The 25257-nt window shown below is 38.8% G+C and overlaps 4 protein-coding genes, 1 non-coding gene and 1 pseudogene across 6 annotated transcripts; 4 read left to right on the top strand and 2 right to left on the bottom strand.

Moving 5' to 3' along the window:
* The first annotated feature begins 1280 nt into the window (after positions 1-1280).
* Positions 1281-2942, top strand: LOC121780869 (annotated as a pseudogene).
* A 5598-nt stretch (positions 2943-8540) lies between these two features.
* Positions 8541-12941, bottom strand: LOC121781696. The gene is made up of 9 exons (XM_042179400.1): positions 12923-12941; positions 12562-12866; positions 12259-12509; positions 11208-11548; positions 10164-11104; positions 9995-10072; positions 9300-9406; positions 8907-9110; positions 8541-8718 (listed from the first exon to the last, which is right to left on the bottom strand). The coding sequence occupies exons 1-9, from the start codon at positions 12939-12941 to the stop codon at positions 8541-8543; spliced, it is 2424 nt and encodes an 807-aa protein (XP_042035334.1).
* On the bottom strand, positions 12470-15319 carry LOC121780590 (ABC transporter F family member 4-like). 2 transcript variants are annotated; one of them, XM_042178196.1, is made up of 2 exons: positions 14322-15319; positions 12470-13398 (listed from the first exon to the last, which is right to left on the bottom strand). In XM_042178196.1, the coding sequence occupies exons 1-2, from the start codon at positions 14965-14967 to the stop codon at positions 12968-12970; spliced, it is 1077 nt and encodes a 358-aa protein (XP_042034130.1). In that variant the 5' UTR covers positions 14968-15319; the 3' UTR covers positions 12470-12967. The 2 variants fall into 2 exon arrangements, with proteins under 2 accessions (XP_042034130.1, XP_042034131.1); XM_042178197.1 differs by having other exon boundaries at positions 12470-13395.
* Positions 15320-16901: 1582 nt separating this feature from the next.
* Positions 16902-19427, top strand: LOC121780561 (nucleoside diphosphate kinase 3-like). The gene is made up of 7 exons (XM_042178159.1): positions 16902-17068; positions 17715-17840; positions 18184-18221; positions 18304-18354; positions 18623-18790; positions 18882-18994; positions 19075-19427. Exons 1-7 carry the CDS (start codon positions 16993-16995, stop codon positions 19196-19198), a joined length of 696 nt encoding a protein of 231 aa, XP_042034093.1. The 5' UTR covers positions 16902-16992; the 3' UTR covers positions 19199-19427.
* A 648-nt stretch (positions 19428-20075) lies between these two features.
* Positions 20076-20148, top strand: TRNAA-CGC. Its single transcript has one exon. It is a non-coding gene; the product is annotated as a tRNA-Ala (tRNA).
* Positions 20149-20218: 70 nt separating this feature from the next.
* Positions 20219-25248, top strand: LOC121782727. The gene is made up of 12 exons (XM_042180677.1): positions 20219-20776; positions 20904-21067; positions 21735-21812; positions 22253-22332; positions 22570-22654; positions 22922-23341; positions 23851-23958; positions 24151-24218; positions 24324-24411; positions 24503-24574; positions 24694-24747; positions 24830-25248. Exons 1-12 carry the CDS (start codon positions 20362-20364, stop codon positions 24917-24919), a joined length of 1722 nt encoding a protein of 573 aa, XP_042036611.1. The 5' UTR covers positions 20219-20361; the 3' UTR covers positions 24920-25248.
* Positions 25249-25257: the final 9 nt, after the last annotated feature.

The following is a 25257-nucleotide window of genomic DNA, read 5'->3' as shown; positions in this document are numbered from 1 at the left end:
TGTGCATATATTATATAGATAATCTTGTCTTGTTCGATTTTACTATTAGTTGGTGGGAGGAGAGAAGAAATGTGCAGATAACCATGTTTTGACGTGGTGCTGGAGGACATGGACATTGGCAAGGCCATAACCGAATACACTGCGCACGCTGCAATCGAGAATCTAGTTCTCGGAGCATCTCGCCATGGCTTCATTAGGTGAAAGAATTAGTTTCTTGAGGTTGAAATAAGTGTGAAAAATAACAGTGTTATTTTTTTCGTAGTGCAGAAGATTGAAGACAGTAGATGTTCCCACAAGTGTGTCCAGAGCATCGCCAGAGTTCTGCACAATTTACGTCATCTCGAAGTCCAAGATCTCGTCCGTCCGAAAACGCTTCCCGCGAGGCGCCCTTCGCCTCCCCGCTCTTGCCGCAGCTGCGCCAATTACAGAGCAAAACTGCTCTACCATCAATCCGCTGCATCCACGGAGGCCCGAGCCACTCCCCGACACCTACCTAGCAGAGGTACATTGTGTCACTTGTACATTTATGATGTTTTTTTCTGCGTTCGTCGATTCTTAATAATGTGTCCGAGCAGGTCCGGACAGGACGCCACCCAGGCTCATTGCTGTTGCTGATGAAACTGACATGCCGAGCAAGTAATGCTTCTTTTCTGTATTAACATGAACGGCAACAGAGGAGTTGAGTCATACATATACTGAGCAGGTCGTGTTCGTGTTTTTGCAGGCCACTGATTTTGACAGGAGGCCACAATCCGAACATGTTCATGGATCTCTCCGACAGCGACTCGGATATATCCTTCATTAGTTCAGAAAGGGGGAAGCACAGACAGCAGATTCATGGATCCTTTGCTCTGCGACGGCATGGATCCGAGCCGGGGCTCTCGAATGTCAGTTTGCTCCGAGAGAGAAGCTTCCAATCGACATGCTCCGGGCTAAGATTTAACGATATGAGTTCTATCAGCGAATATTCGACAGGATCAATGGAAAATGTTAGATCAAATCAAGATTATTTTTTTTTACCATTTCTGAATAGGAATTGAAGGGGATGATGAATCATGAATGTGCAGGATGAGGTGTGAGGCTGAAATGAGAAGGCTAAAGCTAGAGTTGCAGAAAACAATGGATATGTACAGCACAGCTTGCAAGGAGGTTTAACAGCCAAGCAAAAGAAGTAAGATGAGTGATGAGATTGCAAAAAACTAGGCCGGATTTTTAAAAACCGGCTATCTCCATCTACTTGCAGGCGGTGGAGCTACACCGGGGGAGAGAGGACGAAGAAAAGAGACTCGAGGAGGCAGCACGAGTGACAGTGGAGCAAGAAAAAGGCCGATACACACCAGCTATGGAGGATTTCCAAACAGGTTGTTGGAAATCGAATTGAAATGCGGAAATATAAATGCTGAAACGAAAGAACTGTATTCTTTGTTCTCTGATATCTATCTTTCGTTCCAACACAGGCCAGCCTCTGAGATACAGAAAATATTCCATCGAGGAGATTGAGCTGGCCACGGACTGCTTCCATGAGTCGCGCAAGATCGGAGAAGGTGGATACGGCCCCGTCTACAAGTGCTCCCTTGACCACACACCGGTCGCAGTCAAAGTCCTGCGACCGGATGCGGCTCAAGGAAGATCACAGTTTCAACAAGAGGCAAGGCATAGCTTGTATGATAACTATTACATCCGTCCTTTAAAATAACAACTTTTGAAACTGCACGGGTTTAGTGTAAAATTGGTTAAGGAAGAGAGTAATAGAAAGAAAAAGTGACTGAAATAATCTTATTAGAGAAAAAAAAGTTTCCTAGATCTAATTTTTAGTGATGGACCAAAATAGAAATAGTTGCTATTTTTAAAGGACGTAGGTAGTATTACATAAATCTTTCAATATGTTTGTTTTAGCTATGTTAGTGATGATGCAGGTTGAAGTGTTGAGCTGTTTAAGACATCCCAATATGGTACTACTCCTCGGAGCCTGCCCCGAGTATGGCTCCCTGGTGTACGAGTACATGGCTAACGGAAGCCTAGAAGACCGTCTCTTCCGGAAGGGGAACACCCGGCCTCTGTCATGGCAGCTCCGTTACAGGATCGCTGCAGAGATTGCAACGGGGCTGCATTTCCTCCACCAGACAAAGCCGGAGCCGTTGGTCCACCGCGACCTCAAGCCTGCCTGGCAACATCCTGCTAGACCAGAACTACGTCAGCAAGATCGCCGACGTAGGTCTGGCAAGACTGGTCCCACCATCCGTAGCGGATGATGTGACACAGTACAGGATGACCTCGACAGCAGGGACGTTCTGCTACATCGACCCGGAGTACCAGCAGACGGGCATGCTGGGCACGAAATCCGACGTGTACTCGTTGGGAGTTGTGCTGCTGCAGATCATCACGGCCAAGCCTCCCATGGGGCTGACGCACCATATTGGGAATGCGATTGAGAAGGGGACGTTGTTGCAGATGCTGGATCCGACGGTCTCTGATTGGCCAATGGAGGAGACGTTGAGCTTTGCAAAGCTGGCCATACAATGCACAGAGCTCAGGCGCAAGGACCGGCCGGATCTTAGTAAAGTCATTGTGCCTGAGCTGAACAAGCTGAGAGAGCTTGGTGAAGAGAATATGGGCAGTTTTTTAATAGGCGGGAGTGCAGCCTCGACTCCTAACCATAGCTTCGCGTCAAGCAGCTCGAACTCGAAATCCTCGAGTTTCAAGAGCGATCCCAATGTGCAATCCGTGTATAGCGGCGCAGGAGATTGCCCAGGTTCAGCATCAATGCCAGGACATGTATGATGTATCATTGCAACAAGTCTGCCTCCATATTAGATTCATGACTCCTGTATTAGGAATGTAACTAAAAAGGAATACGACTCAACTGAATGAGACTACTAGAATTAGTATTAATTCAATCGATTTATTTTCTAATAAAAATAAGGCCGAGTAATATTGCATAACATATAGTCGTCTACAATAGATTCTAGCATTAAGAAAAAATGAGCTATGACTCTTGTATTTTCCATCGTTCGAGACTAGTCATCTTTTCGATTACTAGAGAAAGTTTGTACGCGACAGTTTGGGATATGAAGCACATCCTCGACTCGAAGGACCTCTCCGTTTTTGCACTTGGATAATAGTTTAGTAGCTTCTTCTTAGTCATTCGAATCTTCACTTGAACTGCACATTTCTCCTTACCATTAACTCTTCCTTCCTTCGGATCATTTCGAATCAACGGCTCCGATTCAAAGTGCACCTTCTTCTTCACCTTGGTGGTGGATGTCTTCTTCATACTTAAATCTTCTCTGCATACAAAATGTTGTACTCTAGGCTTCGATTGTCGTCCATTTTGGACAAATGGCTGCAAAAAATTCATTTTCGGCTACAAATGTATGTGTGTAATGAATATTGTGTGTTAGTGATGGGTTACAAGCATTGATGATATGTATCATATTTATAGGTGTAAATGTTATTTGATGGGGCTGTTTGAACCATAATAAAGGAAAATTTCTATAATCATAGTCAACATATAATTATGATTCTGATTAAAATGGCATCCAACATGAGCACTACGTGTTTTGGTACCTAGAGTCTTTGACGAGTTCAAAATTGTGACATGAATGTGTTTGTCACCACTAGTCTTTTTTTTTTTAATATATTGTTTTGTTCATAAATTTTGATATGCAATAAGTTGGGGAAAGTACAATGAGTTAAACTGATTATAATAAATCTTTGTGCATTATTCAAGCCATTATTAGTATGCATCAAGAGGTCTAAAATCAGAATAGTGTGCAGACATAGGAATAAAATAGCAAAAATAATTAGATTAGTATTGTGAATATAGTACTACTTAATTTCTATGATATTGATTAACTGATTAGTCTGATTTGAAGAGTATGAACGCGGTTTGAGATTAGTAATATTTTCACGACTACTTCTATATGTAAGTCGATGACATCGAAACTGAGAAAACTTTAACCTAAATTTTCTAACAAAATGTAGAAAAATGTAACTATAGGACAAATTATCAGTCAATATAACCCCCCAAGAGAGGTCGAATTATGATTTGAGAGGTACTATAATTCGCGTATTGTTTACTTTACTTAGTCATATACTGTACTCTTTTAAATACTTAACTAAATAATCTTATAAGGTAACTATATTTGTGAGTTTGATAAAGTAAAATATGCCAAACATTATCATTTTATACCCAAAGCTTAAAATTTTGATTTGGTGTTTTTAACTTGTTACCGTGTTGAAAGATGAGGTGTAATATAATTATAGTTTTATTTTTGTCAATTAAATTAAATAAAGGAAAGGAATGAGAATGGAATAAGCATTAATGATCGAATATATTATGATCTTTAGTGGTTTTATAATTTCTATCTTGATTTGGAAAATCTGAGATAGAATTAATAGTTATTAAAAGTTGGAAATCAAATTATTGGTTTGGGACATGGGCTTAATATAGTAGGCCTTAATAAGAATAAAAGGTAGGCCCATTTAAGACATTATTCTTTACCAATAGTATTTGGTAATTAGATTCAGAAACCATTATTGAACGCCTTATTGAAGAAAATTCGAAGAGAGGGAAAAATGGGTGCAGGGCAAGCGATGAAGAGAATCCCACGCATCAAATTTCCTCAACGCCATCCTAAATCCTCTGGTATGATAATGTTTCTCTGCGGGATTTTGATTTTGATTTTCTTTTTGGATTTGAATTTGTTGCATATTTTTCTCTGAAACATCACAAAACACAAGTCGTAATAGACATGATTCTGGATGGAAAATTGAAGGCTTTAAATGTATACTGGTAGATTTTTTTATGTGATTTAATGTATCGTGGTGCTGTGTGTGAATCTACGTGAATGGTTAATATTGATGGATTTTATTCGTTAATTTTTTTTATATATATTCCCTGTTGAGATGAAATCGCTTTCCTGGCTTGGTTGCTTTCAATGTGTTCATGTTTATGCCTGATGTTATAAGTTGAAGAAATTAGGGTGCTCCTAATTGGATTTCTAGAAATTGCATTCCTTTCATGAGGAAAATGTGGACGATAAACCATCAAATTTAGGATTCTCATCAGTTAATCTGAAAGGTGGTCTATTTGATGGTAAAAAAGATTAAGTGTGATGTTCTATGCATTTTCTGAACTAAATCAGCTTGAGTTTGATTCACATTTCATTTCAAAAATATTGGCAGGGAGCTGATATTTTCTGAAAAGGGTGAGAAGCATAGGTATCAGTTAGATTACCTTAGATATAGAATTTGCTTATAAGTTATAAGGGGGAAAGGCTTTGGATTGTTGGAAATCCAATTTTCTATCCAGGCGCATAGCGCTTAATGTATATCTCCACGATAAATAGTGTTTATACGCTAGTATATTGATGACCAATGAACTGTTTTGAATATGCTTTTTTCCTTGGATTAGAAGCCGTTTGGATTCTGATAACTAAATTGGCAACTTGTAAGAATAGGTCTGAGATTACTATGCAGCATTTAATTATCAAGAGCCTTCTACAAATTAAACACAGATATAGGAATATGTTCGGTCCCATTACTAATGCATGGTTAGTAGGTCCCTGATGACGATGGAATTAGGGACTACCGGACTATTCAAGTAATGGAGATGCCTGAGAAATTTTCAACTCTTAAATATCAAATTGTTTTCATGTTTGTCTTTTGGAATCCTTCGAATGTTCTACTATATCAGATGGTGTGGACTGTCCTTGCTTTGTCTGCTACCATATGTCATGATGAAGCTGTATATTTTCTGGCATTGCTAATGCAGTACCTAAAGGGTAAAGTTCATTCCCCTACAGGTACAACCAACCAGGCCGATGGCTTGTCTGCACATGATCTCAAGAATGATGATCTTGTTATGAAATTCTTCTCAAGGGCTCCATCTGCGGCATCGGGAGGGAAGGCTTCTGATCAGCCTAAAGAACTCCTGTTTCTCAAGACGAGATTGACGCTGTCATGGTATGTTGGACCACTGAATTTTTATAGCATATCTTAGACATATTCCCTGGTATTCTTTGAGATGATCATATGCATTGGTTTCTTGGATTTCTGAAGTTGTTCACTAGTTTTCTTTTGCATATTTATCAATTGACATATGTTCCGTTTGGCAGTTGGGTGGCTGTTTCTAACGTGGTGGAGGAAAACATCAAACTAGTAAAATGATTCACATTGAGGCCTTTTTGTGTTGCAAGAAACTCTTGTTTGAGTGATCAACAAAATGAGTGTATATTTGAGTAGATACACTTAACTTCCTTGATATTTGAATTGTAATGTGCTCAAAACCAAAATGCTTATCTTCTTCTTAGTACTTGAATTTGTACCAATAATAACACCCATGAATGCCCAAGAGAAATGGTTATTGTTTTACATATTGTAGTATTAATGCTTTTTCATATTGGAGGAATAATGGGCTATTTGTTCGCATTACTTCAAATGAATCACGTCTTAATTGTTGAAGACGATTCCTCTCCATTCAATACATAAACATTTAGGGCCATCAATGAGGTAAATAGAAGAAAAAAAGTGTTTGGATAATTTGAGAACACATGGCATCCATCCATGTATAGAACCCAACTTTTGTGAGCCTCAAAGAATGGGACTAGATCAACTAGATGTTAGTGAATATATGTAGAAGTCAAAATGGGAAAATTACAATTGAATATTCATGGATCTTGGAACAAAAATACTCCAAATTACGCATAAATAGAATTAGTGAGTCGAGTTTTTACATTAATACCAATAATATAAAATTATTATTATTAGTACTTGCCTTTGATTTGCTCTTTTTGTTAAATTTTCACTAGTTTTATTAGTTCTAAAATATGAGTCATTTATTTTTGTTAGAAAACCCCCCCAAGAATTTGGATATTGATTGCATATACCGTGGGACATTCCGATAAAATTTCAATATCTTTACCTCAAAAAAAGTATAAATAAGATTGTGTGTGGAATAAAATGCAATCTTTACAGGAGAATGAAAATTTGAGGCAGAAATTAGCAAATCGTCTTACGTTATTTGAGTCGTTTTCTATTTCAAATTATCCCTAATTATTTGAGTCATTTCTATTCTTAAAAAAAACTTTATTCTCACTTCTAATTTAACTTTTCTTATCCTCTTTTACTTTAATTCTTTCTGCATTTACCTTAAATATCAATATTTTAAATCATGTCTCTTGGGATTGATGGAGTATATCTTTATACATTTTTATGTTGGCACAAGATTTTCTATAGTTTGCTTTATGAGATAACGAAGAAAGAATAAGGAAAAAGAGAGAGAAGAAACATAGATAGTGTTATTTTTATTTTAGAAATCATTTTATTTTTAATGGGATAATCCAAAAAGAACAATGTTTATTTTTAATAGGATCGAGAAAGTATTTCAAATGAAGGAGAATCAAGTTGAAGTTGAAAAATGACGGATCTGGATGCCCTATTTTTTTGACATAATTATTTAGGAGTAAGATTAGAGTAAAAATGTACTATGAGACTCATAATGTTAGCGCAAAGTGATTGTAAAAATAACATGTCAAGTTATATATGACAATTCGAAAAAACTACAGGACAATTCATGTAGGACCGGAATGTGTAACTTATTCAGATTTTTTGGGACAAAATTTGGAGCTTACATATAAAATGGTAATTACAGTATTTCAATATTCATCTTTTAATGAAAACGTTACGAATTATGATAATCATAACGTTATGTTTGAATCAACGAAAACTAACTAGATTGTCTTAGAGTTTCATGCTGGTGTGGATTTTAAACACTTCCACGGAAAAATGTATTGAGAAATAGTACAAATCAATACAGAAATACCACTCCCTCCGTCCCCAAAGAAAATCAATACATAAATACTACTCCCTCCGTCCCCAAGAATATGCACTTTAGGTTCGGCACGGGTTTTAATATAGAATTGAGAATATAAGAGAGTGGTGGAGAGAAAAAGTAATTAAAGTATTGTTAGTGGATAATTGGTCCAACTCATTAGAGTGAAAAGAGTTTCCAAAATTGGAAAGTACATATTCTTGTGGGACGGAGGAACTAGTATTTTTTAGATCAAAAATCTAAAATATAATGAAAAAACAAGTCACTATTTGCACTAGCTCGATATTTTCGTCGCTTCCTTTTTTGAGTGTTTTCTATTTTTAATCACTAGTTTCATGAGCTGTTGGTGTAATAATATTATCATCTCCTACTTAGAGGGAAAATGAAGAATAAGAAAAAGATTAAATACTTTATTATTATAGAGGTAAAAAAAGGGATTGACTCGAATAAAAGTAAGATGGGTATCATTTCAAAATAAGGGGGAAATAAACCGATTGAGAGCCAATATTTCCATGTTTTCTATATCTTTGAAATAAAATAAAAAAGTTGATTGTTCACTTTGACTGTGCAAGAGCCGATTTTCTTAACCAAAAAGCAAAATACTCAAATATCTAAAATTCCAAATATAGAATTCAGAAGCAATTAGGCATATTTGTCCAGGATTTAAACATGTACCTTATATCATGTGAAGATTTGCTGAGGCAGATCACAACCACATCGGCAGAAGCCTATTCTGGTGAAGCTGAAGTATGTCTGAATCTTGGGATCTTGGTGAGGAAAAGGAAAACCCATTGTATATAACATACAAACATTTTCCCCATTTATCCCTCACAAAGAGACAAAGACCAGACACTCCAGGAGGAACGAAAAACCGCATCTCCAACCTAGAATGAGAAACTTGGAGAGCAGAAAAACAATAGACAAACCAGAGTTTTATTGATTAACTAGCAGCAACCACATCGAAACGAAGATTAAGAAATTACCACCAAAGTCATTTCAAAAACCTCAGAAAAATAAATCGTCTCAATGTGTACTTTCAGGAGAATGATGTATCCGACACACATTGACCGACTCTGGCATCATAGCCTCAGATGCCTCTGAGAACATATCAGAACTAAGCAAGGGATCACACTTAGTACTAGTATCTACCAAATTCACTTCCTCATTGTTACTACCAGATTCTGCAGCCAAGTCTTTTGTTTCTGATGATAGTAGCGGAGCAGCACTCGAACCTTCAACATCTTCAGCAGCCAAGGCATCTCCAAGTTGGTAGGTTCTGAGGCAGAAACAGAGTCCTCCATTTTTCACTCAAAGCGCCAAGAGGTATGTCGGATACTGCATGCCCTTCATCATTCTTCGTACCATTTTTGGGATCTTCCTGGATTTCAGAGTATGGAAGAGCATCCTCCCCACCTTGCATGTTTTCAGATGGAGGTAGCTCCTCAATTTTGTCATCTACATTCACTTTCTCTGATTGGAATCCGGAACAAAATCACTCAAGGCTTTGATTTTCTCAGCATGTTCAGCCTGAAAATGTTCTGTTTTCTGCCTCTTGTAGAGGGACATAGATTTCTGCAGTTGCAAAGAAAGAAACCAAGCAAGCACAAATCAGGGAATGTCTACCTACGAAAGTAAATCAAGCATCATACTTGTAAACGACCGGTTTAAGAAACAACAAAACTCAGGTGGAATGGAAAAGGCGGATAAAATCAGACAATCAGAGCGAGCAGAGACATTTAGAAAATGTGAGCTACGCTAAGCATTACATGCATTCAGTAACAAACTGTCTTTGCTCTGTTATTGAAAATTTGATTTTACTCAACACACTGATTAGTTAGATAAAGACCTCCTAGCTATCCCAGAAAACTAAACAAGCTACAACAAAATATGGGGACTAATAGTTCACAAATGGATGAATGGTATCAATTAGTCAGAATAAATATGCAGGACATAAATTAACAATCAAGTAAAACATCTGGAAAACATGAGCACACCAAGGAAACAAGCTACTATAAAATTACATAGCAATAAGTTGTCATGAGAAATATTTGGCAGATATGCAGTGCACGGCAAAAGAAGTGCAAACAGTTTTAATCCACGTATCAGTAAAATAAGAACAAAGTTGAGTCATTGATGTATTGTAGGTGCATAACAATGTACCTGGAAAACAGAATCATCATTAGATCCAAATAGTACATAATTCAGAAGTCTGTGAGATACCACCTCGGCTTCCAAATCCTGTCATGCAAAAAGGAAAATAATATCAAGACTAGAGTCAAATATTATCTAGGCCAGGGCAATGAAGCGCATAATCTGGTGTAACCTTTACCTCAATATATAAAATTTCAGAGTCGCCTACATCAGAAGATATACTATGCTCATTACCAATCATGACTTTGCACTTATCAAGTAAATTGGGTTCAGAAAGATCAGCAGAAATATCAAGTTTGGAAAGGTAAACATGCCATCGTGCATCATCCTTTCTCAACATTTTATCAATATCACCAGTATCCTCCAGACTACCCACAGTTTCATTCTTTTTGGGGCTCTTTATTTGCTGCCTAACATCACTGCTATCTGCTTGCTGATCAACTTGGTTTTGCTCATTCATAGCTGCCTGAGTAGACTGACTTTCCAAAGCCTCATCGCCACTTCGAACAGAGTTATTCTCTTTATCAGTAGACGGGACCTCCATGCTTCCAGTTCTATTGGGACCCTTCCAAAAATCTCCACTGGCATCCCAGCTTCGAGTACCAGGTAAGTTCCTTGAATGATCCCAATCTGATCTCCCATAAATGTGAGACTCATCCCCAAACACGACATTACTAGCATCCCAAGCATGTAATGGATGGCAGGAATCATCCACCTGATTGCGCCATCCCATTGGACGCCCAGGACCAGAAAACCTATCAGCTTCAGACATATGGTAAGCACCAGGATGGTTTAACTCTATCGAAGGCCTGACTCCAAACATTGGTGGGGCAGGAAATGGCTGCATAACTGAATGAAAACCTACAGGAGGCGGACCATGTGGGAAAGGCAAGAAACCATTTGCCACAGGAGAAGGCCAGCTCGGAACACCTCTCCAAGGACTTCCTTGAATTCTACCCATGTTACCCATGTTGGGATCACCATCCCTCCTATGACGCAAGTTGGACTTACCTCTACCATCATCATCACCTGGGCCTGACCCCAAAGGACTATCTACACCTGTCCTAAAGAGTGGAGGTGGTAACATTGGCTTAGAACTGCTGGAAAAAATGGCCAGTTCTTGTGAAAGGCGAAGAAATAGATAAAGTATCCGCACCCCCTTGTAAAAAATCCTCTCCAGGAAATACTTCCATGGCATCTCGAGTTCCCCTTACATCTTTACCATTGTACTCTTCCCATTCTCGAGAACCACCACTTCTCTGTGTTGATTCTTCAATATCAAAACTTCGTCTGACATCAGGCCTGCTGAACTGTCTCCTGTCACCACTCGATGTTGGAGATTTATCTGCTAGCTGCAAGGGTGAAGATCGAATATCAGACTTGAGACGCCTTTCAGCATAAATCTCTCCAAAATGGCCATCATCCTTTTGACCAAGCTTCTCAACTGATTGAGATGAAGTCTTCTCAGACCCTCCAGCAGCACCAGCATGATCTCTTGTTGAAGGTCGAATTCTCTCTTCATAATTGTAATCTCTATATTTGGAATCATCTTGCCTCAGGCTCCTGTAAATTTAATAGACATGTAAATACATGTTCCAAGTGCAGCTGCTCATGCATGATGTTATATTAATGTTTTAAGGAAATTTACATAATACAAAGCTGTGGAACAGAAAGTAAGTATATGCCTGACATCAATCTCAAAAGGAAAGCATGAATACAAATAAGGGAACCTTAATTTCAAGAACAATACAATATCGGTCAAACAAATGACGCAAGAGATTTCAGTAGGCAAACAATGCACTCAGCTCTGATATACAAATCCCTTATATTAATTCGCGCTACTACTGCCTTAGAGTTCAACAATTGCAGCAAAGCCAAACCTCACATTCATCTAATATCACTGGCATTTGCAAGTTTGCAACCCCAAGATAGTTCTTGTAGACATGCAACTATATTCAGAAACTTGAAAAGAAATTCTTTGAATTTTAGTGATAAAAAAGCAAGTCATCATCAACTTGATTATTGGTTGAATTGTAAAAAAATATAAGACTCAGGCCTCAGGAGAACTATATATCACACACAAAATTCAGTGTCAATACCATGCTTCCTCATCTAAGAAAATGAAAATTTCTTCCCTGTAGAGTAGTTGCTACAAATTACAAAGAATATATTTTTCCCTTGACAACAACCTCCCTCCCCTGCTCACCAAAATTCACCCTTACCCTTAAGCACCCACTCAAGTTGTTAGAACATAATTGCAAGCATACAAGTACCTGTGGTGATCCCTAGGTGTATGAGAATTTGATGGGGGTGAACTCCACCGTCTACCATGGCTAGATGTAAGTTCCAAATCAGCATTTCTGGAAGCAGACCGAACTCTATCAGTAGCCAAATCCATTCTTGCACTGCTTGTACTCTTCCTTTCAGCATCGGATCTTTGATCCTTTGTAACTCGAGATTTAATATCGCTATAATCCTCTTTTTTCGTTAGTTCTTCTCCTGCCTTGATCATCTCGGTACCTGGCTGCTCGATCATCATGGGTTGGACTATCATCATATGCACTTGATTTTCTCACATAATGATCACCAGCAGAGCTATCGTCCCTCGAATGCTTAAGGTCCAACTTATCACCAGACCTATCTCGTGTTGTCCGTTCATCCCTATACTTAATGTCTCTTGTTCTTTTATCTCTATCATATCCATCCCCTTGCTTACTATCCTTATGGCGGGAGTCTCTTTCAGTGTCTTCTAGATATTTTTCTTCTTTGTGCCTAATATCATTATCAACATCTTCCCTGTAAGTATTTTCTCTGCGCCTATCATCTCTATCACTGTCCTCATTATACCTCTCATCCCCACGCCTACTATCCTTGTCATCATCTTCATGATAGTGATCATCCTTACGTCGGCGGTCTCTATCACCATCCTCATAATACTTATCATCCTGACGGCCATCTCTTTCAGTGCCTTCACGATACTTTTCATCCTTCCGCCCTACTATCCCGCTCTCCATCCTCACGACGTTTTTCCTCCTTGCGTCTAATGTCCCTATCACTTTCACGATGTCTATCATCTCTACGTCGAGAATCCTTCTCACCATCTTCTCGATACTTGTCATCTTGATATTTATACTCCTTATCAGCTTCTTCATGGTACTTCTCATCCCTCCACCTGTCTTCTTTGTAGCCATCATCTTGATACTTATCAGTATATGCTCCATCCTTGTGCTTGTCATCTCTATATTTTATGTCCTTGGTACGATCACCTTTTGATGATGATCGTCTCTCACCACCTTCTTTAGCATCATCATAATGTTTCTCTCTTTCACTAGAACCTTCTCTTTTTCTGCGTATCCTTTTCTCGATGTCCTTCTCCAACTCAGGACACCGCACCTCATCCAGTAAAGGTTCTGCTGAAATGAATGGGAAAATTAGGCGTGCCAGACACTACTTTTATGATGAAACAAAGAGGTAGCAAAAAGAGATGGCGATTGAACAACCATTCAACTCGAAAAATCTTTACACCAGATTTCACAAAGCAGATTCTAACAATTTGTGTTGCAACATTTAGTGGAGTTTATAGAATTATCAAGCCTAAGCATCCTTTCTAATTTATCAGATAAGTACAATTTAACAAAACAACCTATTTGATTCTTAAAAGGTAGGGGGCAAAGTAGTCTAAAATTTATGAACAAAGAGTAACCATGGCAACATCCAGAATGACTCAGGAATGTGGAGGAAGAAGACAACGACCAAGTGAAAGATAAAAATCAATCAAATCACACTGTCAGTCTAGAAGCAATCCAATTTTCTCAGGATAACTAAACATGAGCAGGATCATAATATTAGGAATACTATCTTGTTATACTTCTGAGCAACTGATCTAAACAGCTTATTTGATTCCGTTCTTTTACTTATAATCAATTGATTACATGCACAAAACAAAATGGCGGTTCTAGACACTCTTCATACAAATTTCAAGGTTTGACTCAAACAAATCAACCATATGGTCCATACCTTGGAGACACATAAGAGAAAATCAGATGTTGAGGCTTGAGGTCATCATTCTTAAGACACTACTTCACCAAAAAACAGATCATGCAAGAATCAAAATAGAAAGTTTGATGCCATGAATCAATGACTCAATCAGTAAGAAAGCTAACGCATTCAGAAAATAGCATATTGGTAAAAAAATCATTAGTTAAGGGGAAGCATGATAAAAAAGGAAGTGGGAACTTAAAAAGATCATAAATATCAAATCCTTGAGATTTTTGGTCACATTAACAAAGATAAATCACCAGTATCCATGCTAATACCATTAACAAAGTTACCTTACCAGTATTTTCTCGAGCACGAGTGCCCTGTCTCTCCTCAATAAAATCACCAGGCAGAGGCCCTTGCTTTTTCCCAATATTCAATTCCACTATTTTCACCTCAGCATCACTACTCTTGGTCTCCTGACCACCACTTTTCTCCTTGTCCTTCAACCCTTCTTTACGAGCAGAAGAATCCCTCTCAGATTTCCGCTTTGATTCCCCTTTGCTCTTACTCTCCTCCCTGTCCACTAATGAAGATGTCAAAATGTCTTCTTTCCTCTCACCGGAATTTCCACTCTCATTGCGTTTACTCTTACTCTTCGAATCAACTCTGAAGCTCTCACCTTTACCGCTATTTTCCTTTCCTTTACTATCAACTTTCAAGTTCTCACCTTTATGATTATCCTTCTCCACATTCCTGTCACCATCCCCTCTCTCATCTCCACCCCCATTCCAACGATCACCACCAATAGCAACATCAGTTTTCTCCTTCCGCCGTTTGGATGAAACATACTCCTCCAAGGCATCGCCATTCCCATGACCGCTCAGATCTTTACTGTCCTTGCATTCCCGCAGCTGGGATGAAACCTTTCTCTTTTCACCAGATGCTGAATCCCGATGAACCCGACCAGAATCATCTTTACTACTTTTCTCTTTCATCTTCATGACATGACATCCTCTTCGGAGTCCGAATAATCCCTTGAGCTGCGTTTGCTCTGTTTGTGCGATTTGTGTCTCCAACTCTTGGGCATATCTACAACTTGTCGAAAACGAACTTAATTGTTAACGAGGTCCAGGCCTTGCTCTGTTCACACTCCGGGAGCCCAAAAAAGCTAACCAGCTGGAATTATCGATTGGACCAAGCAACAGACGAAAGAAAAATCAATAACGAAACGTAGAAATGCCGAAGTTGTTACGTCACAAACGAAAGAGGGGAAAAGAACTCAAACTCAATTAACTTAATTGATATGTCAGCTAGGGTCACATCAGCCTAAACAGAAAATGGGAGAGAAGAAAGTTGAAGGGTCTAAATGCAAACGAGAGAGTAGAGAAATAAATTGGGTATAAATGCAAAGACTCTCTTTTTCAACAGAGTCGTGAAAATAGTGTGTGAGCTTTCATCGTGAGAATCCGGTGATTCTCCGTTGAATGTATCGCGTTCATTTTATCATTGTATCTTTTGTTTCCATTTACATTTGAAGTTCCATTTGTACAATACTCATCATCAATGCAGTTCCTACTCATCCGTTCTATCGATTTGTGTATTTGATTTTGGTTTAAGTTGCATCAAATCATGGAGATAGTGATCGATTGGAGCTCTTCGTGTGGTGTCGTCTCTGATACCACAAAAGGATGCAACAAATGGTATCTAGAGCTAACATTCCTCGGACAATGATGTCGCTGACGCCATTGGCAGAGCCGGAGAAGAGAGAATTGGAGTGGGAGAGTCGATGGGGGCAGCGGAAGCTGGAATCACATCAATTCGAGGTTCGATGGGAGAAAATGATGCAACAACTCCGAGATATGATTGTTCCAAAGCCGAGTGGAGGAGTTGCAGTGGCGGATAAGGAATTCAACTTTGAATCACCTGTGGAAGAAGTAGATCTGCAGTACGAGGCGAGGGCGGCAACAATCGGAGGCTCGATTTCACGAGCGAATGGCGGACACTGACCCTCATACGTTCGTACCTCTGCCCCAAGTCGAAGGCCAGGGATCCGTCAGCCTTGAATCTCACGATGGAGAATGGATTGTGCAACGATCAACATCAACGACAAATGAACACGCCGATAGCCATGAATCACATGAGAAAGAAGGAGAGCCTATTGGGGAGTTGTTCTTGAGTTGCAACATCACTTATCATCATCAATTGGAGGTAATGCTGACTCCACGACAGAAAACAGAGGAGCTGGAGCTATCCATACCTTTACCGCATAACTGTAATTTGGAGAAGGTGAACGACATTGATTCAGAGCCTTAGGTTTTGAGCTCATCTCTAGAATCAAAGGACTACCTAAGGGTGGAAAACTCTAGGAAGGAATCGGTGGAATTTGGAGCACAAAATCAAGGAATCCTCATTCTACCACCTGCTCGAGAGAATAAGATATGGGTCAGCTAGGATTTTTTTATAGTTTGGATTTTAACTTTTTCCGCAAACAACTAAATCTTAACTAACTTTAAACATTTCTTGAAAGGCGTGAAACTTCAGCTACTAACTAGGTATAGTTATTATTGCACCAATATCTCAATTAACTCAAAACGAGAAATAACAATAAGCTATTAATCTTTTTCTCTTGAACACATTCAACTATTTTACCTTTTACTTCTCTAATTTCTCAGTAGCCATTAGGCTTGGTGGGTTTGGTCGAAAAGGAATATAGCATCAAAGAGTGGTCATTGTCTATTTACCAAATATCTCAGCTCGAGTTCAAGTCCATTGTAATAAAGCTTTTAAAATTTCAATTTATTTTCCAATAATAAAAAAACATATAGTAGAATCGAAGAGAAATTAATTCCCATACGAAGAAATTAAATTTTCAACTTTGCTACCAAACACGGTGTTATTCGGAAAGCCACATAGTAGTATAAAGAAAACCCCATCACTATTCTTGGAACTTCCTCACTCTCTCCCTCAGCACAACTACCGCTTTGAGTTTCTTATCTCACCCAAATCTAGATCAACATTTTCCAGAAATGAGGTCTCAGATTCTCAGATCTGCCAGATCTTTCGTCTCCGCTGCTTCTAAGCAGTCCTCTCGTTCATTTTCGGGTAAATTCTACTGCTATTTTTATCACCAAATTATACAATTCATTTTCGGGTAAATTCTACTGCTATTTTTATCACCAAATTATACAATTGTGACATCCAGCTTTAAATTGGTTATGGTGAAATACGCGTAATGGTTGGTGCTTATTTGATGTAGCTAGAGCTATTAGGTTTAATCTAATCGCGTGCATCATGGAGCTTGTTAAATCAACTGTTGATTGTTGACTAATTGTTGAGATGTCGGTTGGTGCTATGTCGAAGATTGTTTTTTTGGATGAAATTTGTGAAGGAAGTAACTGTTTTTTAGTGGAAAGTAATAATTTTGACTCTGGAAAAGTTTGTCTTTCTGTGTATGCTCTTGTTTGTGATTATATGATGTGGAATGACTGATCTGAAGGTTTTAGTCTATTTTTTTTTCCATTTTCTCGTGTAATCCCTTATTTTTGCTTCCGAGAAACTGATAAAGGTAACTGTTTTTCAATGAGCTTGTCAGAAGGATCTTGATTTTGTCCGATCCTAGCAGACTATTTTATGTTTTTTCAATAAATCCACATTGAATTGTTTTGATTCATCCGTGTTCCGGATATGACAGGACTGTAGTCTGTGCCGAACCAAATAATGAGAAACTAAGAAAAAAGTTGTATTTCAGGAGGGAGAGCAGCAGCTTCTGCGGCGGTAGTTTCAAGCCGAGGAAGGGCAGCTTCATTTGGTGCATCTAACTCAGGAAATGCATACATGGGATGGATTTCGAGTGCCCTTGCCCTTCCAGCGGCAGGTCTGTAGAACCCTCCTTTTTTTCACAGTGTTTTGAAATAGTACCTATCGTGTATATGGTATAATTTGTAGGAAAGATGATAGATATTAGAACACTAACTGTACTTTTTTCCTTTAATGAATTTATCAGTCAGGCAGCTACCCATATATGTGCTCAATTCTTGACTAGGGAATTAATTAATGCTAAAATTATGTATGCTTGAGTCTAGCAAGTATCGGTGATTTAGTTCTAACTACTAATAGAGGGCTAATATCACCTAGTCTAAGTTTCTCAAGATGTACATGTGAGCATTTTTGAAGGCCATTACTCATTCAGCTTTGTTTCATTTTTTGTTGTGCTACAGCTTTCATGCTACAAGAGCAGGAGGCGCATGCTGCTGCAGTACGTATTCTGATATTTCCCTGTCTTATTATTTTTTGCCACTATGCTGACTGGCATTCCGTTTCTTCTGTTTTTCCGTTAGATGGAGCGAACTTTCATTGCCATCAAGCCGGATGGAGTGCAAAGAGGACTGGTATCCACTCTCACACTTTCTCTGTTTTAGGGTTCTATCATATAAGGTTAAGGCTTGATAAGTAAAGTATTGGAGTTTTTATGGTTCATTTTTTTCCCTATACGAAAGGCAGAGTTCACTTTACATTTGAATTGAAGAAACACAAGAACTTATATGCATATACACCCCACCCCTACCAGGCCACCATTACTTTATATAGGGTAACTGTTTGATCCTGCTGCATGCTTCATACATTTTGGCAATGTCTCTGACTCTCTGTTGAATTCAGATCTCAGAAATTGTTTCCCGCTTTGAGCGAAAAGGATTCAAGCTTGTGGCCATCAAGATAGTGGTTCCTTCAAAGGGCTTCGCCGAGAAGCATTACCACGACCTCAAGGAAAGACCCTTCTTCAATGGGCTGTGCGATTTCCTCAGCTCAGGACCTGTCATTGCCATGGTTAGAAGAGCTCACCTCTCATATCATTTATTTGCAAGAAAGCTTAGAGTTAACTTAACTTGTTACTCTCTCTATCCTCGTGCTCCTTCAGGTCTGGGAAGGTGAAGGAGTGATCAAGTATGGCCGTAAACTCATTGGTGCCACAGACCCTCAGAAATCAGAGCCCGGAACCATCAGAGGAGATCTTGCCGTTGTAGTTGGAAGGTATGCTTCCTAGCTGGATGCCATGAAACTTACTTACTCATCTGTTTTGTTCTGACGTCGAAATATGTTTTATTTTGAAGGAACATAATTCATGGTAGTGATGGCCCTGAGACAGCCAAGGATGAAATCAACCTATGGTTTAAACCTGATGAGTTGGTGAGCTACACAAGCAATTCAGAGAAGTGGCTCTACGGCGACAACTAGTGGCCTTAAATTTTGTTACTTGATAACTAAAAGCACCTGGATTCAGGTGTGGAGTGTGATGATTATTGATTAGTGGAAGCAAAAAGATGAGAACAATAAGCTTCCTATAGGCAAGTAACAAACCAGCTGAAATCAACTGCTGCAATAATGTATTATTTAACCTCTGTTTAGCCACTTTGGCTCTATGCATTTTTGGATCTTATCATTAATTATATGTCCTATTTGAGGATGCTTTCCGGTTTGGATGGATTTTGTGCATTTTATTACCCTCAACTAAACCCCCATTTTACGGAATATATATATTGAACTACAAGAAATGTTGAATCAACCTAAAACTATTGACTTCGTATCAAAACTATTTTGCATGCATATTATTCCTTCCATTCCCAAAGAATATGCACTTTGGATCTGACACGAGTTTTAATGCAAAATTGGGAAAGTAAGAGAGAGGTTGAGAGAAAAGGTAATTAAAGTATTGTTAGTGGAGAATGAGTCTCACCTCATGAGAGTGAAAAGAGTTTTCAAAATTGAAAAGTATATATTCTTATGGGACGGACTAAAAAGGGAAGAGTGTATATTCTTGTGGGACGGAGGGTGTATATGCTACGTTGTCACACTTTTTAGAAAATGAAATGGGATGGCATAAAAAACGAAGTTGTTATGTTCTAAACTTAAAAAAGTGATGAACTATGTTGAAGTATGTACACTTCACTTGTAATCCTTAAATTATTAATCATGAACTATGTTGAAATAGGTATAGATCTGGTGATGAAGAACTATGAAATCCAAACATTGCAATAGAAAGTAGAAATTGGCCTAATCAAATTAACAACTTTATATATTTTATTTACTTAACAACGTATTGATTAGCATGAATGGGGGTGTAGCTCATATGGTAGAGCGCTCGCTTCGCATGCGAGAGGCACGGGGTTCGATTCCCCGCACCTCCAATTTTTCTTTATTAATTACTTTGTTGATCTTTTTTCGATAAAGATTTTATTTTATCATTTTTCCCAAAAAGATTGGATTTTTATCAGTTGTGCACGGCCTCTCATCCATCATCCCCAACTTCACACCTCCGAATTCGGCATTTCTCTCTCTCTCCAAAAAATCCCACAATTTACGCTTGAAATTTGTTTCTTTCCGAAAATCTCATCAAGCACATGAATCTTCAGTGGTGGTGGTGCTCCTCCCCTTTGCTCCCACTCCCAACTCACCACCCACCCAGACACACCACCACCACCCACTTCTGCTTCCTCTTTCCCGCCAAGAAAAAGCATTACTTGTTTCCCATTCCCAAACAGACCGCTGCCGCCTCCAACGCCAACAGCCAGGTCTTTTCCTCGCCGGAGGAAGGGAGCAAGCTGGCCTCGGACCTCTTCGACCAAGTGTTGCTTGGCCGTGTCTCCGCCGCCCCTGACGCCGCCGAGGCCCTGCGTTTGATTTCGGAGGAGCGAGGCAGCGCCGGCCTTGTCACTGCTTCAGATTGCCGCTTGATTATCTCTGCCGCCCTTGATCGTGGCAATGCTGACTTGTCCCTCTCCGTATTCTCCGCCATGCGCTCTACCTTTGGTTCTGGTAATGAAAAACTCGCAAATGTTGTCTTTTTTTCTCTGAAATTTATGTTGGATTCATTTTTACTTGTTTTGGTAATGCTATTGTGATTCAACTTTTGCCATTGGGGTTTAACACTTTCGTTGAACAGGTTGGGGGAAGAATGCTACTTCAGTGGAGAGATTGAAGTGGTCAAGGCCGGATGTAGATACGTATACCTTGCTAGTGAAGGGCCTTGCTGCATTACTAAGGGTTTCAGATGCCCTTAGGGTGGTTGACTGTGTTTGCCGAGTGGGAGTGTCTCCCTGTGAAGAGGTATCTATTTATCGCTTAATTACGACGTTTGTACTTTCTTGTAGTTGTGTGATCAATTTTTTTAATGAAACTTGGAAAATCATTGATCTTTGTTGCATTAAGTCTCCTCAAAGTCTCTCCTTGGCAATTCCTTTTCCTTTTTGTGTATGGTGTTAATTGTATGTCATGATTGCTGATATTGGGAGAAAATGTAACCATTTTGTCGAGTATGAATATCTCAAGGGTTAAGTTCCATATCTACGCATTTCGCATACTGTAGATCTTATTATCTGGTTGTACAAGCTTGATGAGTGATGATTATAGCTAGTAACCGGCTTCTGAAATGATAAACAGTTCACGGCCATCATAATAGTATTGCAATTTGTGCAGATTCATCTTTCATTTGAAGTAGATTCTCTTTTTTACTTTCTTATTGTTATCTTATAGTAGTAGACAATTTGCCGATATAACACTTTTTGGATCCTTTAAACTTTGAAATTTATCTTGGTGCTTGGTGGGTATAAGATTGCAAATTTTATGAAATTGCTTTATCAACAGCCGCCTTCCAGGCTTTCCTAATTATTGTGATTTGTGAGATTATGTCTGAAATTTTAAGCATGCTTTCCAGAACAAAACTAACATGGGCAGAAGATGTTCCTTACCAAGAAACTGTAATAATTTTTTTCAGGTTCCTTTCGGTAAGGTGGTGAGATGCCCCAGTTGTATGATAGCTGTTTCTGTCGCTCAACCACAGCAAGGCATTCAGGTATGTGCATACAATCTCGATTTTACAGTTAATTTTTCAGTTACCAGTCCGTGTTAGTGGCTATCGATCCAGCACTGTCATTTTATTCTACACCGGTTAGTGAGTCAATTGGATCATCGTAAATGGTTCCTTAAGTGAGTGTGTACCATCGAATTTTGTGGTTCATTAGCAAAAGGAATTTCATGATTTTGCCTTATTTCTCTATAGTACTCCTTATGAGTGACTGAGTGAGTGGCCACGATCTGTTGCCCAAAATAGGGTCAGACCAATAAAGGATGCAAACTATAGCAATCAAAAGAAGTTCTTAGGGCCACACGTATGCCTAAGATTCATTGAAGAAATTGATCAATTGTTGTCTCATTTTCTTTAGGACATTCTTTTTAGATCGTGGTAGTTGCAAATTCTCTGTTTAGTTGTTAATATGCACGCTTCATTTTCAGGTCGTATCATGTTCAAAGTGTCGTTATCAGTATGAACTAGTTTCAGGGAACATCCTGAGCATTGAATCTGAAGAAATTAGGTACATTATTCTCATTTCCTGTAGATGCACTCTTTAAGTTCCTTGTCTTTCTTGACATGTGAAGGCATTTTCTTTAGTAAGTGACAGACAAGTCTAAAATCACCACACGCCTCTCAGTGACAAGATGCTTGTTTTATTTGTTGTTTACTTTAGCCAATAAATAAGAAAGTGTAAATGCACATGGTGTTGATCCTGGGATATTCACTTGTTCTAAGGACCTCCTACTGCCGAACGCAGCATGGATGTCCCTGCATGGAAACGAGCGCTACAATTCTTGCAAATTACGAAACAAGATATTCCAGCTGCTGTTCACTCCATTGTGGTAATAATTTTATAAATTTATTTTTCATTTGTGGGTATATGATACATCAAGTTTGAATGCTTTTGTTCCTAGATTTTGATGTGATGTCAAGTGAAGTTTTAAAATTTAAAACTACTCTTTACACCTACGGAAACCCCTTTGGAGAACTTGACACCCATTTGCTTTGAAGTTCCTATCTGAAAGTCTGCAGTTCTGTTATATTACCACTTTGCTTTTTTATATAATGATGACAAGCTTTACTAGATCAATCACTCATGCCCCCTGCAGGTGGAGACCCCTTCCGGCTTAGCAAGAACACACAGGTTTGCCACTGAAACGGTCGATCTCCCTGCTCAGGAAGGAGAAAGAGTTACTGTTGCCATAGCAGCTCCATTAAGTGTTTACAGAGAGGTTGGTCCTATAAAGCTGAGTGCAAGAGTTCCAAATTTCTACCCTGGTGAGCCCATGTGCCTGACCAATCATAAAGATGGTAGAGAATCACGATTATTAAGAGCCCCTCGAAAAGATGCGACCAGATCCATGCTGAGTCCATCTATTTTATTCCCCACTCTTGTGGTGCTTGCTACTGGTGACGCAGCCTCTGGAATGCTTGATCCTAGCTTGCCTCCGTTGATTGCAGCTGCTGCATTTTCTTCGGTGGCTGTAGGTGCAACTTTTAGCAGTGTGGTTCTTCCTCAGCTTAACAAGGCAAGTCTCTCTGATAAACTACTGCCCCTGCAGCATTCAGTTTCTGCTTGAAAACTTATCATTCATAGAATTGTTCTACTCTTGAACTGTTATGATGGTCGTTAAAAGTTTTCCGTATCTATAAATATTTTCTAGCTTCTACATACATATAGATTTTTGGCTGAGTAGCTAGGATCAGATGCTTTGTGCACGCGATTATGTTTATTTTTCCCAGATTTCATTTTGAGTCAATAATGTCACATCACACATATGTCTCACGGGCAACTAATCATGTGATTTTTACCTCCCAGTATGTTAAAAGCCTATAGCTTATTGCGTCTCTATCTTCTAATGTCACGATGCTATTCTGTAAATATCAAGTGACAATTGAAAGGAAGTATTATGTTCTAATTTTAATCCCAACTGCGACTTCCTCAACAGTTTAGCTACTTAATATACATTTTTTCTCAAACCTTGAGTAAGTGTCTTCCACAGTCATGCTTACCTGTTTATGTCTTTTCCGTTGCCAGCTTCCACAAAGACTAGTGGATGTAACATCCATAAGGCAGCAGCTGTTATCTCAGTATGACGTACTTCAGTCTCGCATCAAGGAATTGAAGAAAGCGGCTGAAAATGAGGTTCTGCCCAGGAATACTAATACTGATTGCTGGTTACTGATTGTTCATCCCATTTATTTTAAATTGTTTGAAAATATACTAATTAAAGAAACATTTGCAATTCATCTATGTGCCTGTATATGCTAATGCACTTATAGGATTGGACAAGGGCCATCTCTCTTAATTACGTTTACTCAATATATTGTCCTTAAGGTCTGGATGCTTGCTCGCATGTGCCAGTTGGAGAACAAAATTTATGCTGTTGGAGAACCTTCTTATCGGTTTGTGTCTAATTTCTACCTCTCTCATGACCACTCTCTCAACTTGAAATATTTGGGTTCGATCTGTGGAATTGCTCGTTAACTGGAATTTATCTTTTATTTTAGTGCTCGAAGAAATAGAGTCAAAAGGGTGCGTGAAGGCTTGGAGAGTTCTCTCAAGACTCGGATTGAACTGATCGAGAGCTATGCAAGAGTATGTAATTGTTCCAGAAAAATGATGCTTGTTTAAATTATTTGGAGATTTAAGTTATGAACAGCACATGGTTATGGTTTACCATTTTCAGATATCTTCAATGATTGAAATTGAGGTAGAACTGGACGTGGATGTGGTTGCTGCGGAAGCAGTCAGCAATGTGGTATGTCGTCTTCTTTCTGTGGTTTAAGACATAGAAAGTAGAAACTGCCTACTCAACAGCTTCTATCATACAAAAACAATCTTAATGAACAGATTCCATTGTGTTGTTTTTTTTGGCAGGAAAACATTGCTCAGCAGATAGAGCAAATCATGGAACTTGAGAATCTCGAAGAGGCATGTTGTCGTATTCAATTTGCGAAACTAGAAAAACTGAAATTGCTTATTGTATGTGACATTTATGTTTGTGTCATTGCAGAAATGGAGACTGCAAGCTGAGGCAAACGATGAAGCTGAACGACTTCTTAGTTCCGAGCCTCTTCCTGCCGACCAGATTTCAGACAGGTAGTCGGTGAATAAGATGGGGTGCGGGCTTGGCATCCATTTTGTACAGGTTCGAGGTTAATCACTCTAAGCAATCCAAGTTGTGCAAGAGACGTTCGAGGCCGGCTAGTTATGATTGCTAAAGTGTGTCGATTTTATGATTTTTTTCTCATAATAATATGAGAAAATATGCTCCATTAATCTACACAATGGAGTAAGACAGCATAATGTGTTCCATCTCTTGTGGTTGAGGATGGGATATTTTGACATTTATTTTTCTTAGGAATTAATCTCTAGCTATACATTGTAAAAATGGACGAATGTAAATGAAAATTTATTTATCCTTTAATGTTACACCATTGT

Source organism: Salvia splendens, chromosome 20 (assembly GCF_004379255.2).
Source record: "Salvia splendens isolate huo1 chromosome 20, SspV2, whole genome shotgun sequence".
NCBI lineage: Eukaryota > Viridiplantae > Streptophyta > Magnoliopsida > Lamiales > Lamiaceae > Salvia > Salvia splendens.
This window is presented reverse-complemented; position numbering and strand designations above follow the sequence as displayed.

What these genes read in the sequence shown, in the direction of transcription:
- LOC121780590 (XM_042178196.1), bottom strand. Translation starts at nt 14,967, where the DNA reads ATGAAGATGAAAGAGAAAAGTAGTAAAGATGATTCTGGTCGGGTTCAT. An exon ending in TCGTGCTCGAGAAAATACTG is followed by an intron (nt 13,399 to 14,321) that starts GTAAGGTAACTT and finishes CATTCATTTCAG; the next exon opens with CAGAACCTTTACTGGATGAG.
- LOC121782727 (XM_042180677.1), top strand. Translation starts at nt 20,362, where the DNA reads ATGAATCTTCAGTGGTGGTGGTGCTCCTCCCCTTTGCTCCCACTCCCA. An exon ending in TGATCGAGAGCTATGCAAGA is followed by an intron (nt 24,412 to 24,502) that starts GTATGTAATTGT and finishes TACCATTTTCAG; the next exon opens with ATATCTTCAATGATTGAAAT. An exon ending in CGGAAGCAGTCAGCAATGTG is followed by an intron (nt 24,575 to 24,693) that starts GTATGTCGTCTT and finishes TTTTTTTGGCAG; the next exon opens with GAAAACATTGCTCAGCAGAT.
- LOC121781696 (XM_042179400.1), bottom strand. An exon ending in GCTCTGCTGGTGATCATTAT is followed by an intron (nt 12,510 to 12,561) that starts GTGAGAAAATCA and finishes ATGATCGAGCAG; the next exon opens with CCAGGTACCGAGATGATCAA. An exon ending in CTGAAATTTTATATATTGAG is followed by an intron (nt 10,073 to 10,163) that starts GTAAAGGTTACA and finishes TTTGCATGACAG; the next exon opens with GATTTGGAAGCCGAGGTGGT.
- LOC121780561 (XM_042178159.1), top strand. Translation starts at nt 16,993, where the DNA reads ATGAGGTCTCAGATTCTCAGATCTGCCAGATCTTTCGTCTCCGCTGCT. An exon ending in GTCCTCTCGTTCATTTTCGG is followed by an intron (nt 17,069 to 17,714) that starts GTAAATTCTACT and finishes GTTGTATTTCAG; the next exon opens with GAGGGAGAGCAGCAGCTTCT. An exon ending in CCTTGCCCTTCCAGCGGCAG is followed by an intron (nt 17,841 to 18,183) that starts GTCTGTAGAACC and finishes GTTGTGCTACAG; the next exon opens with CTTTCATGCTACAAGAGCAG.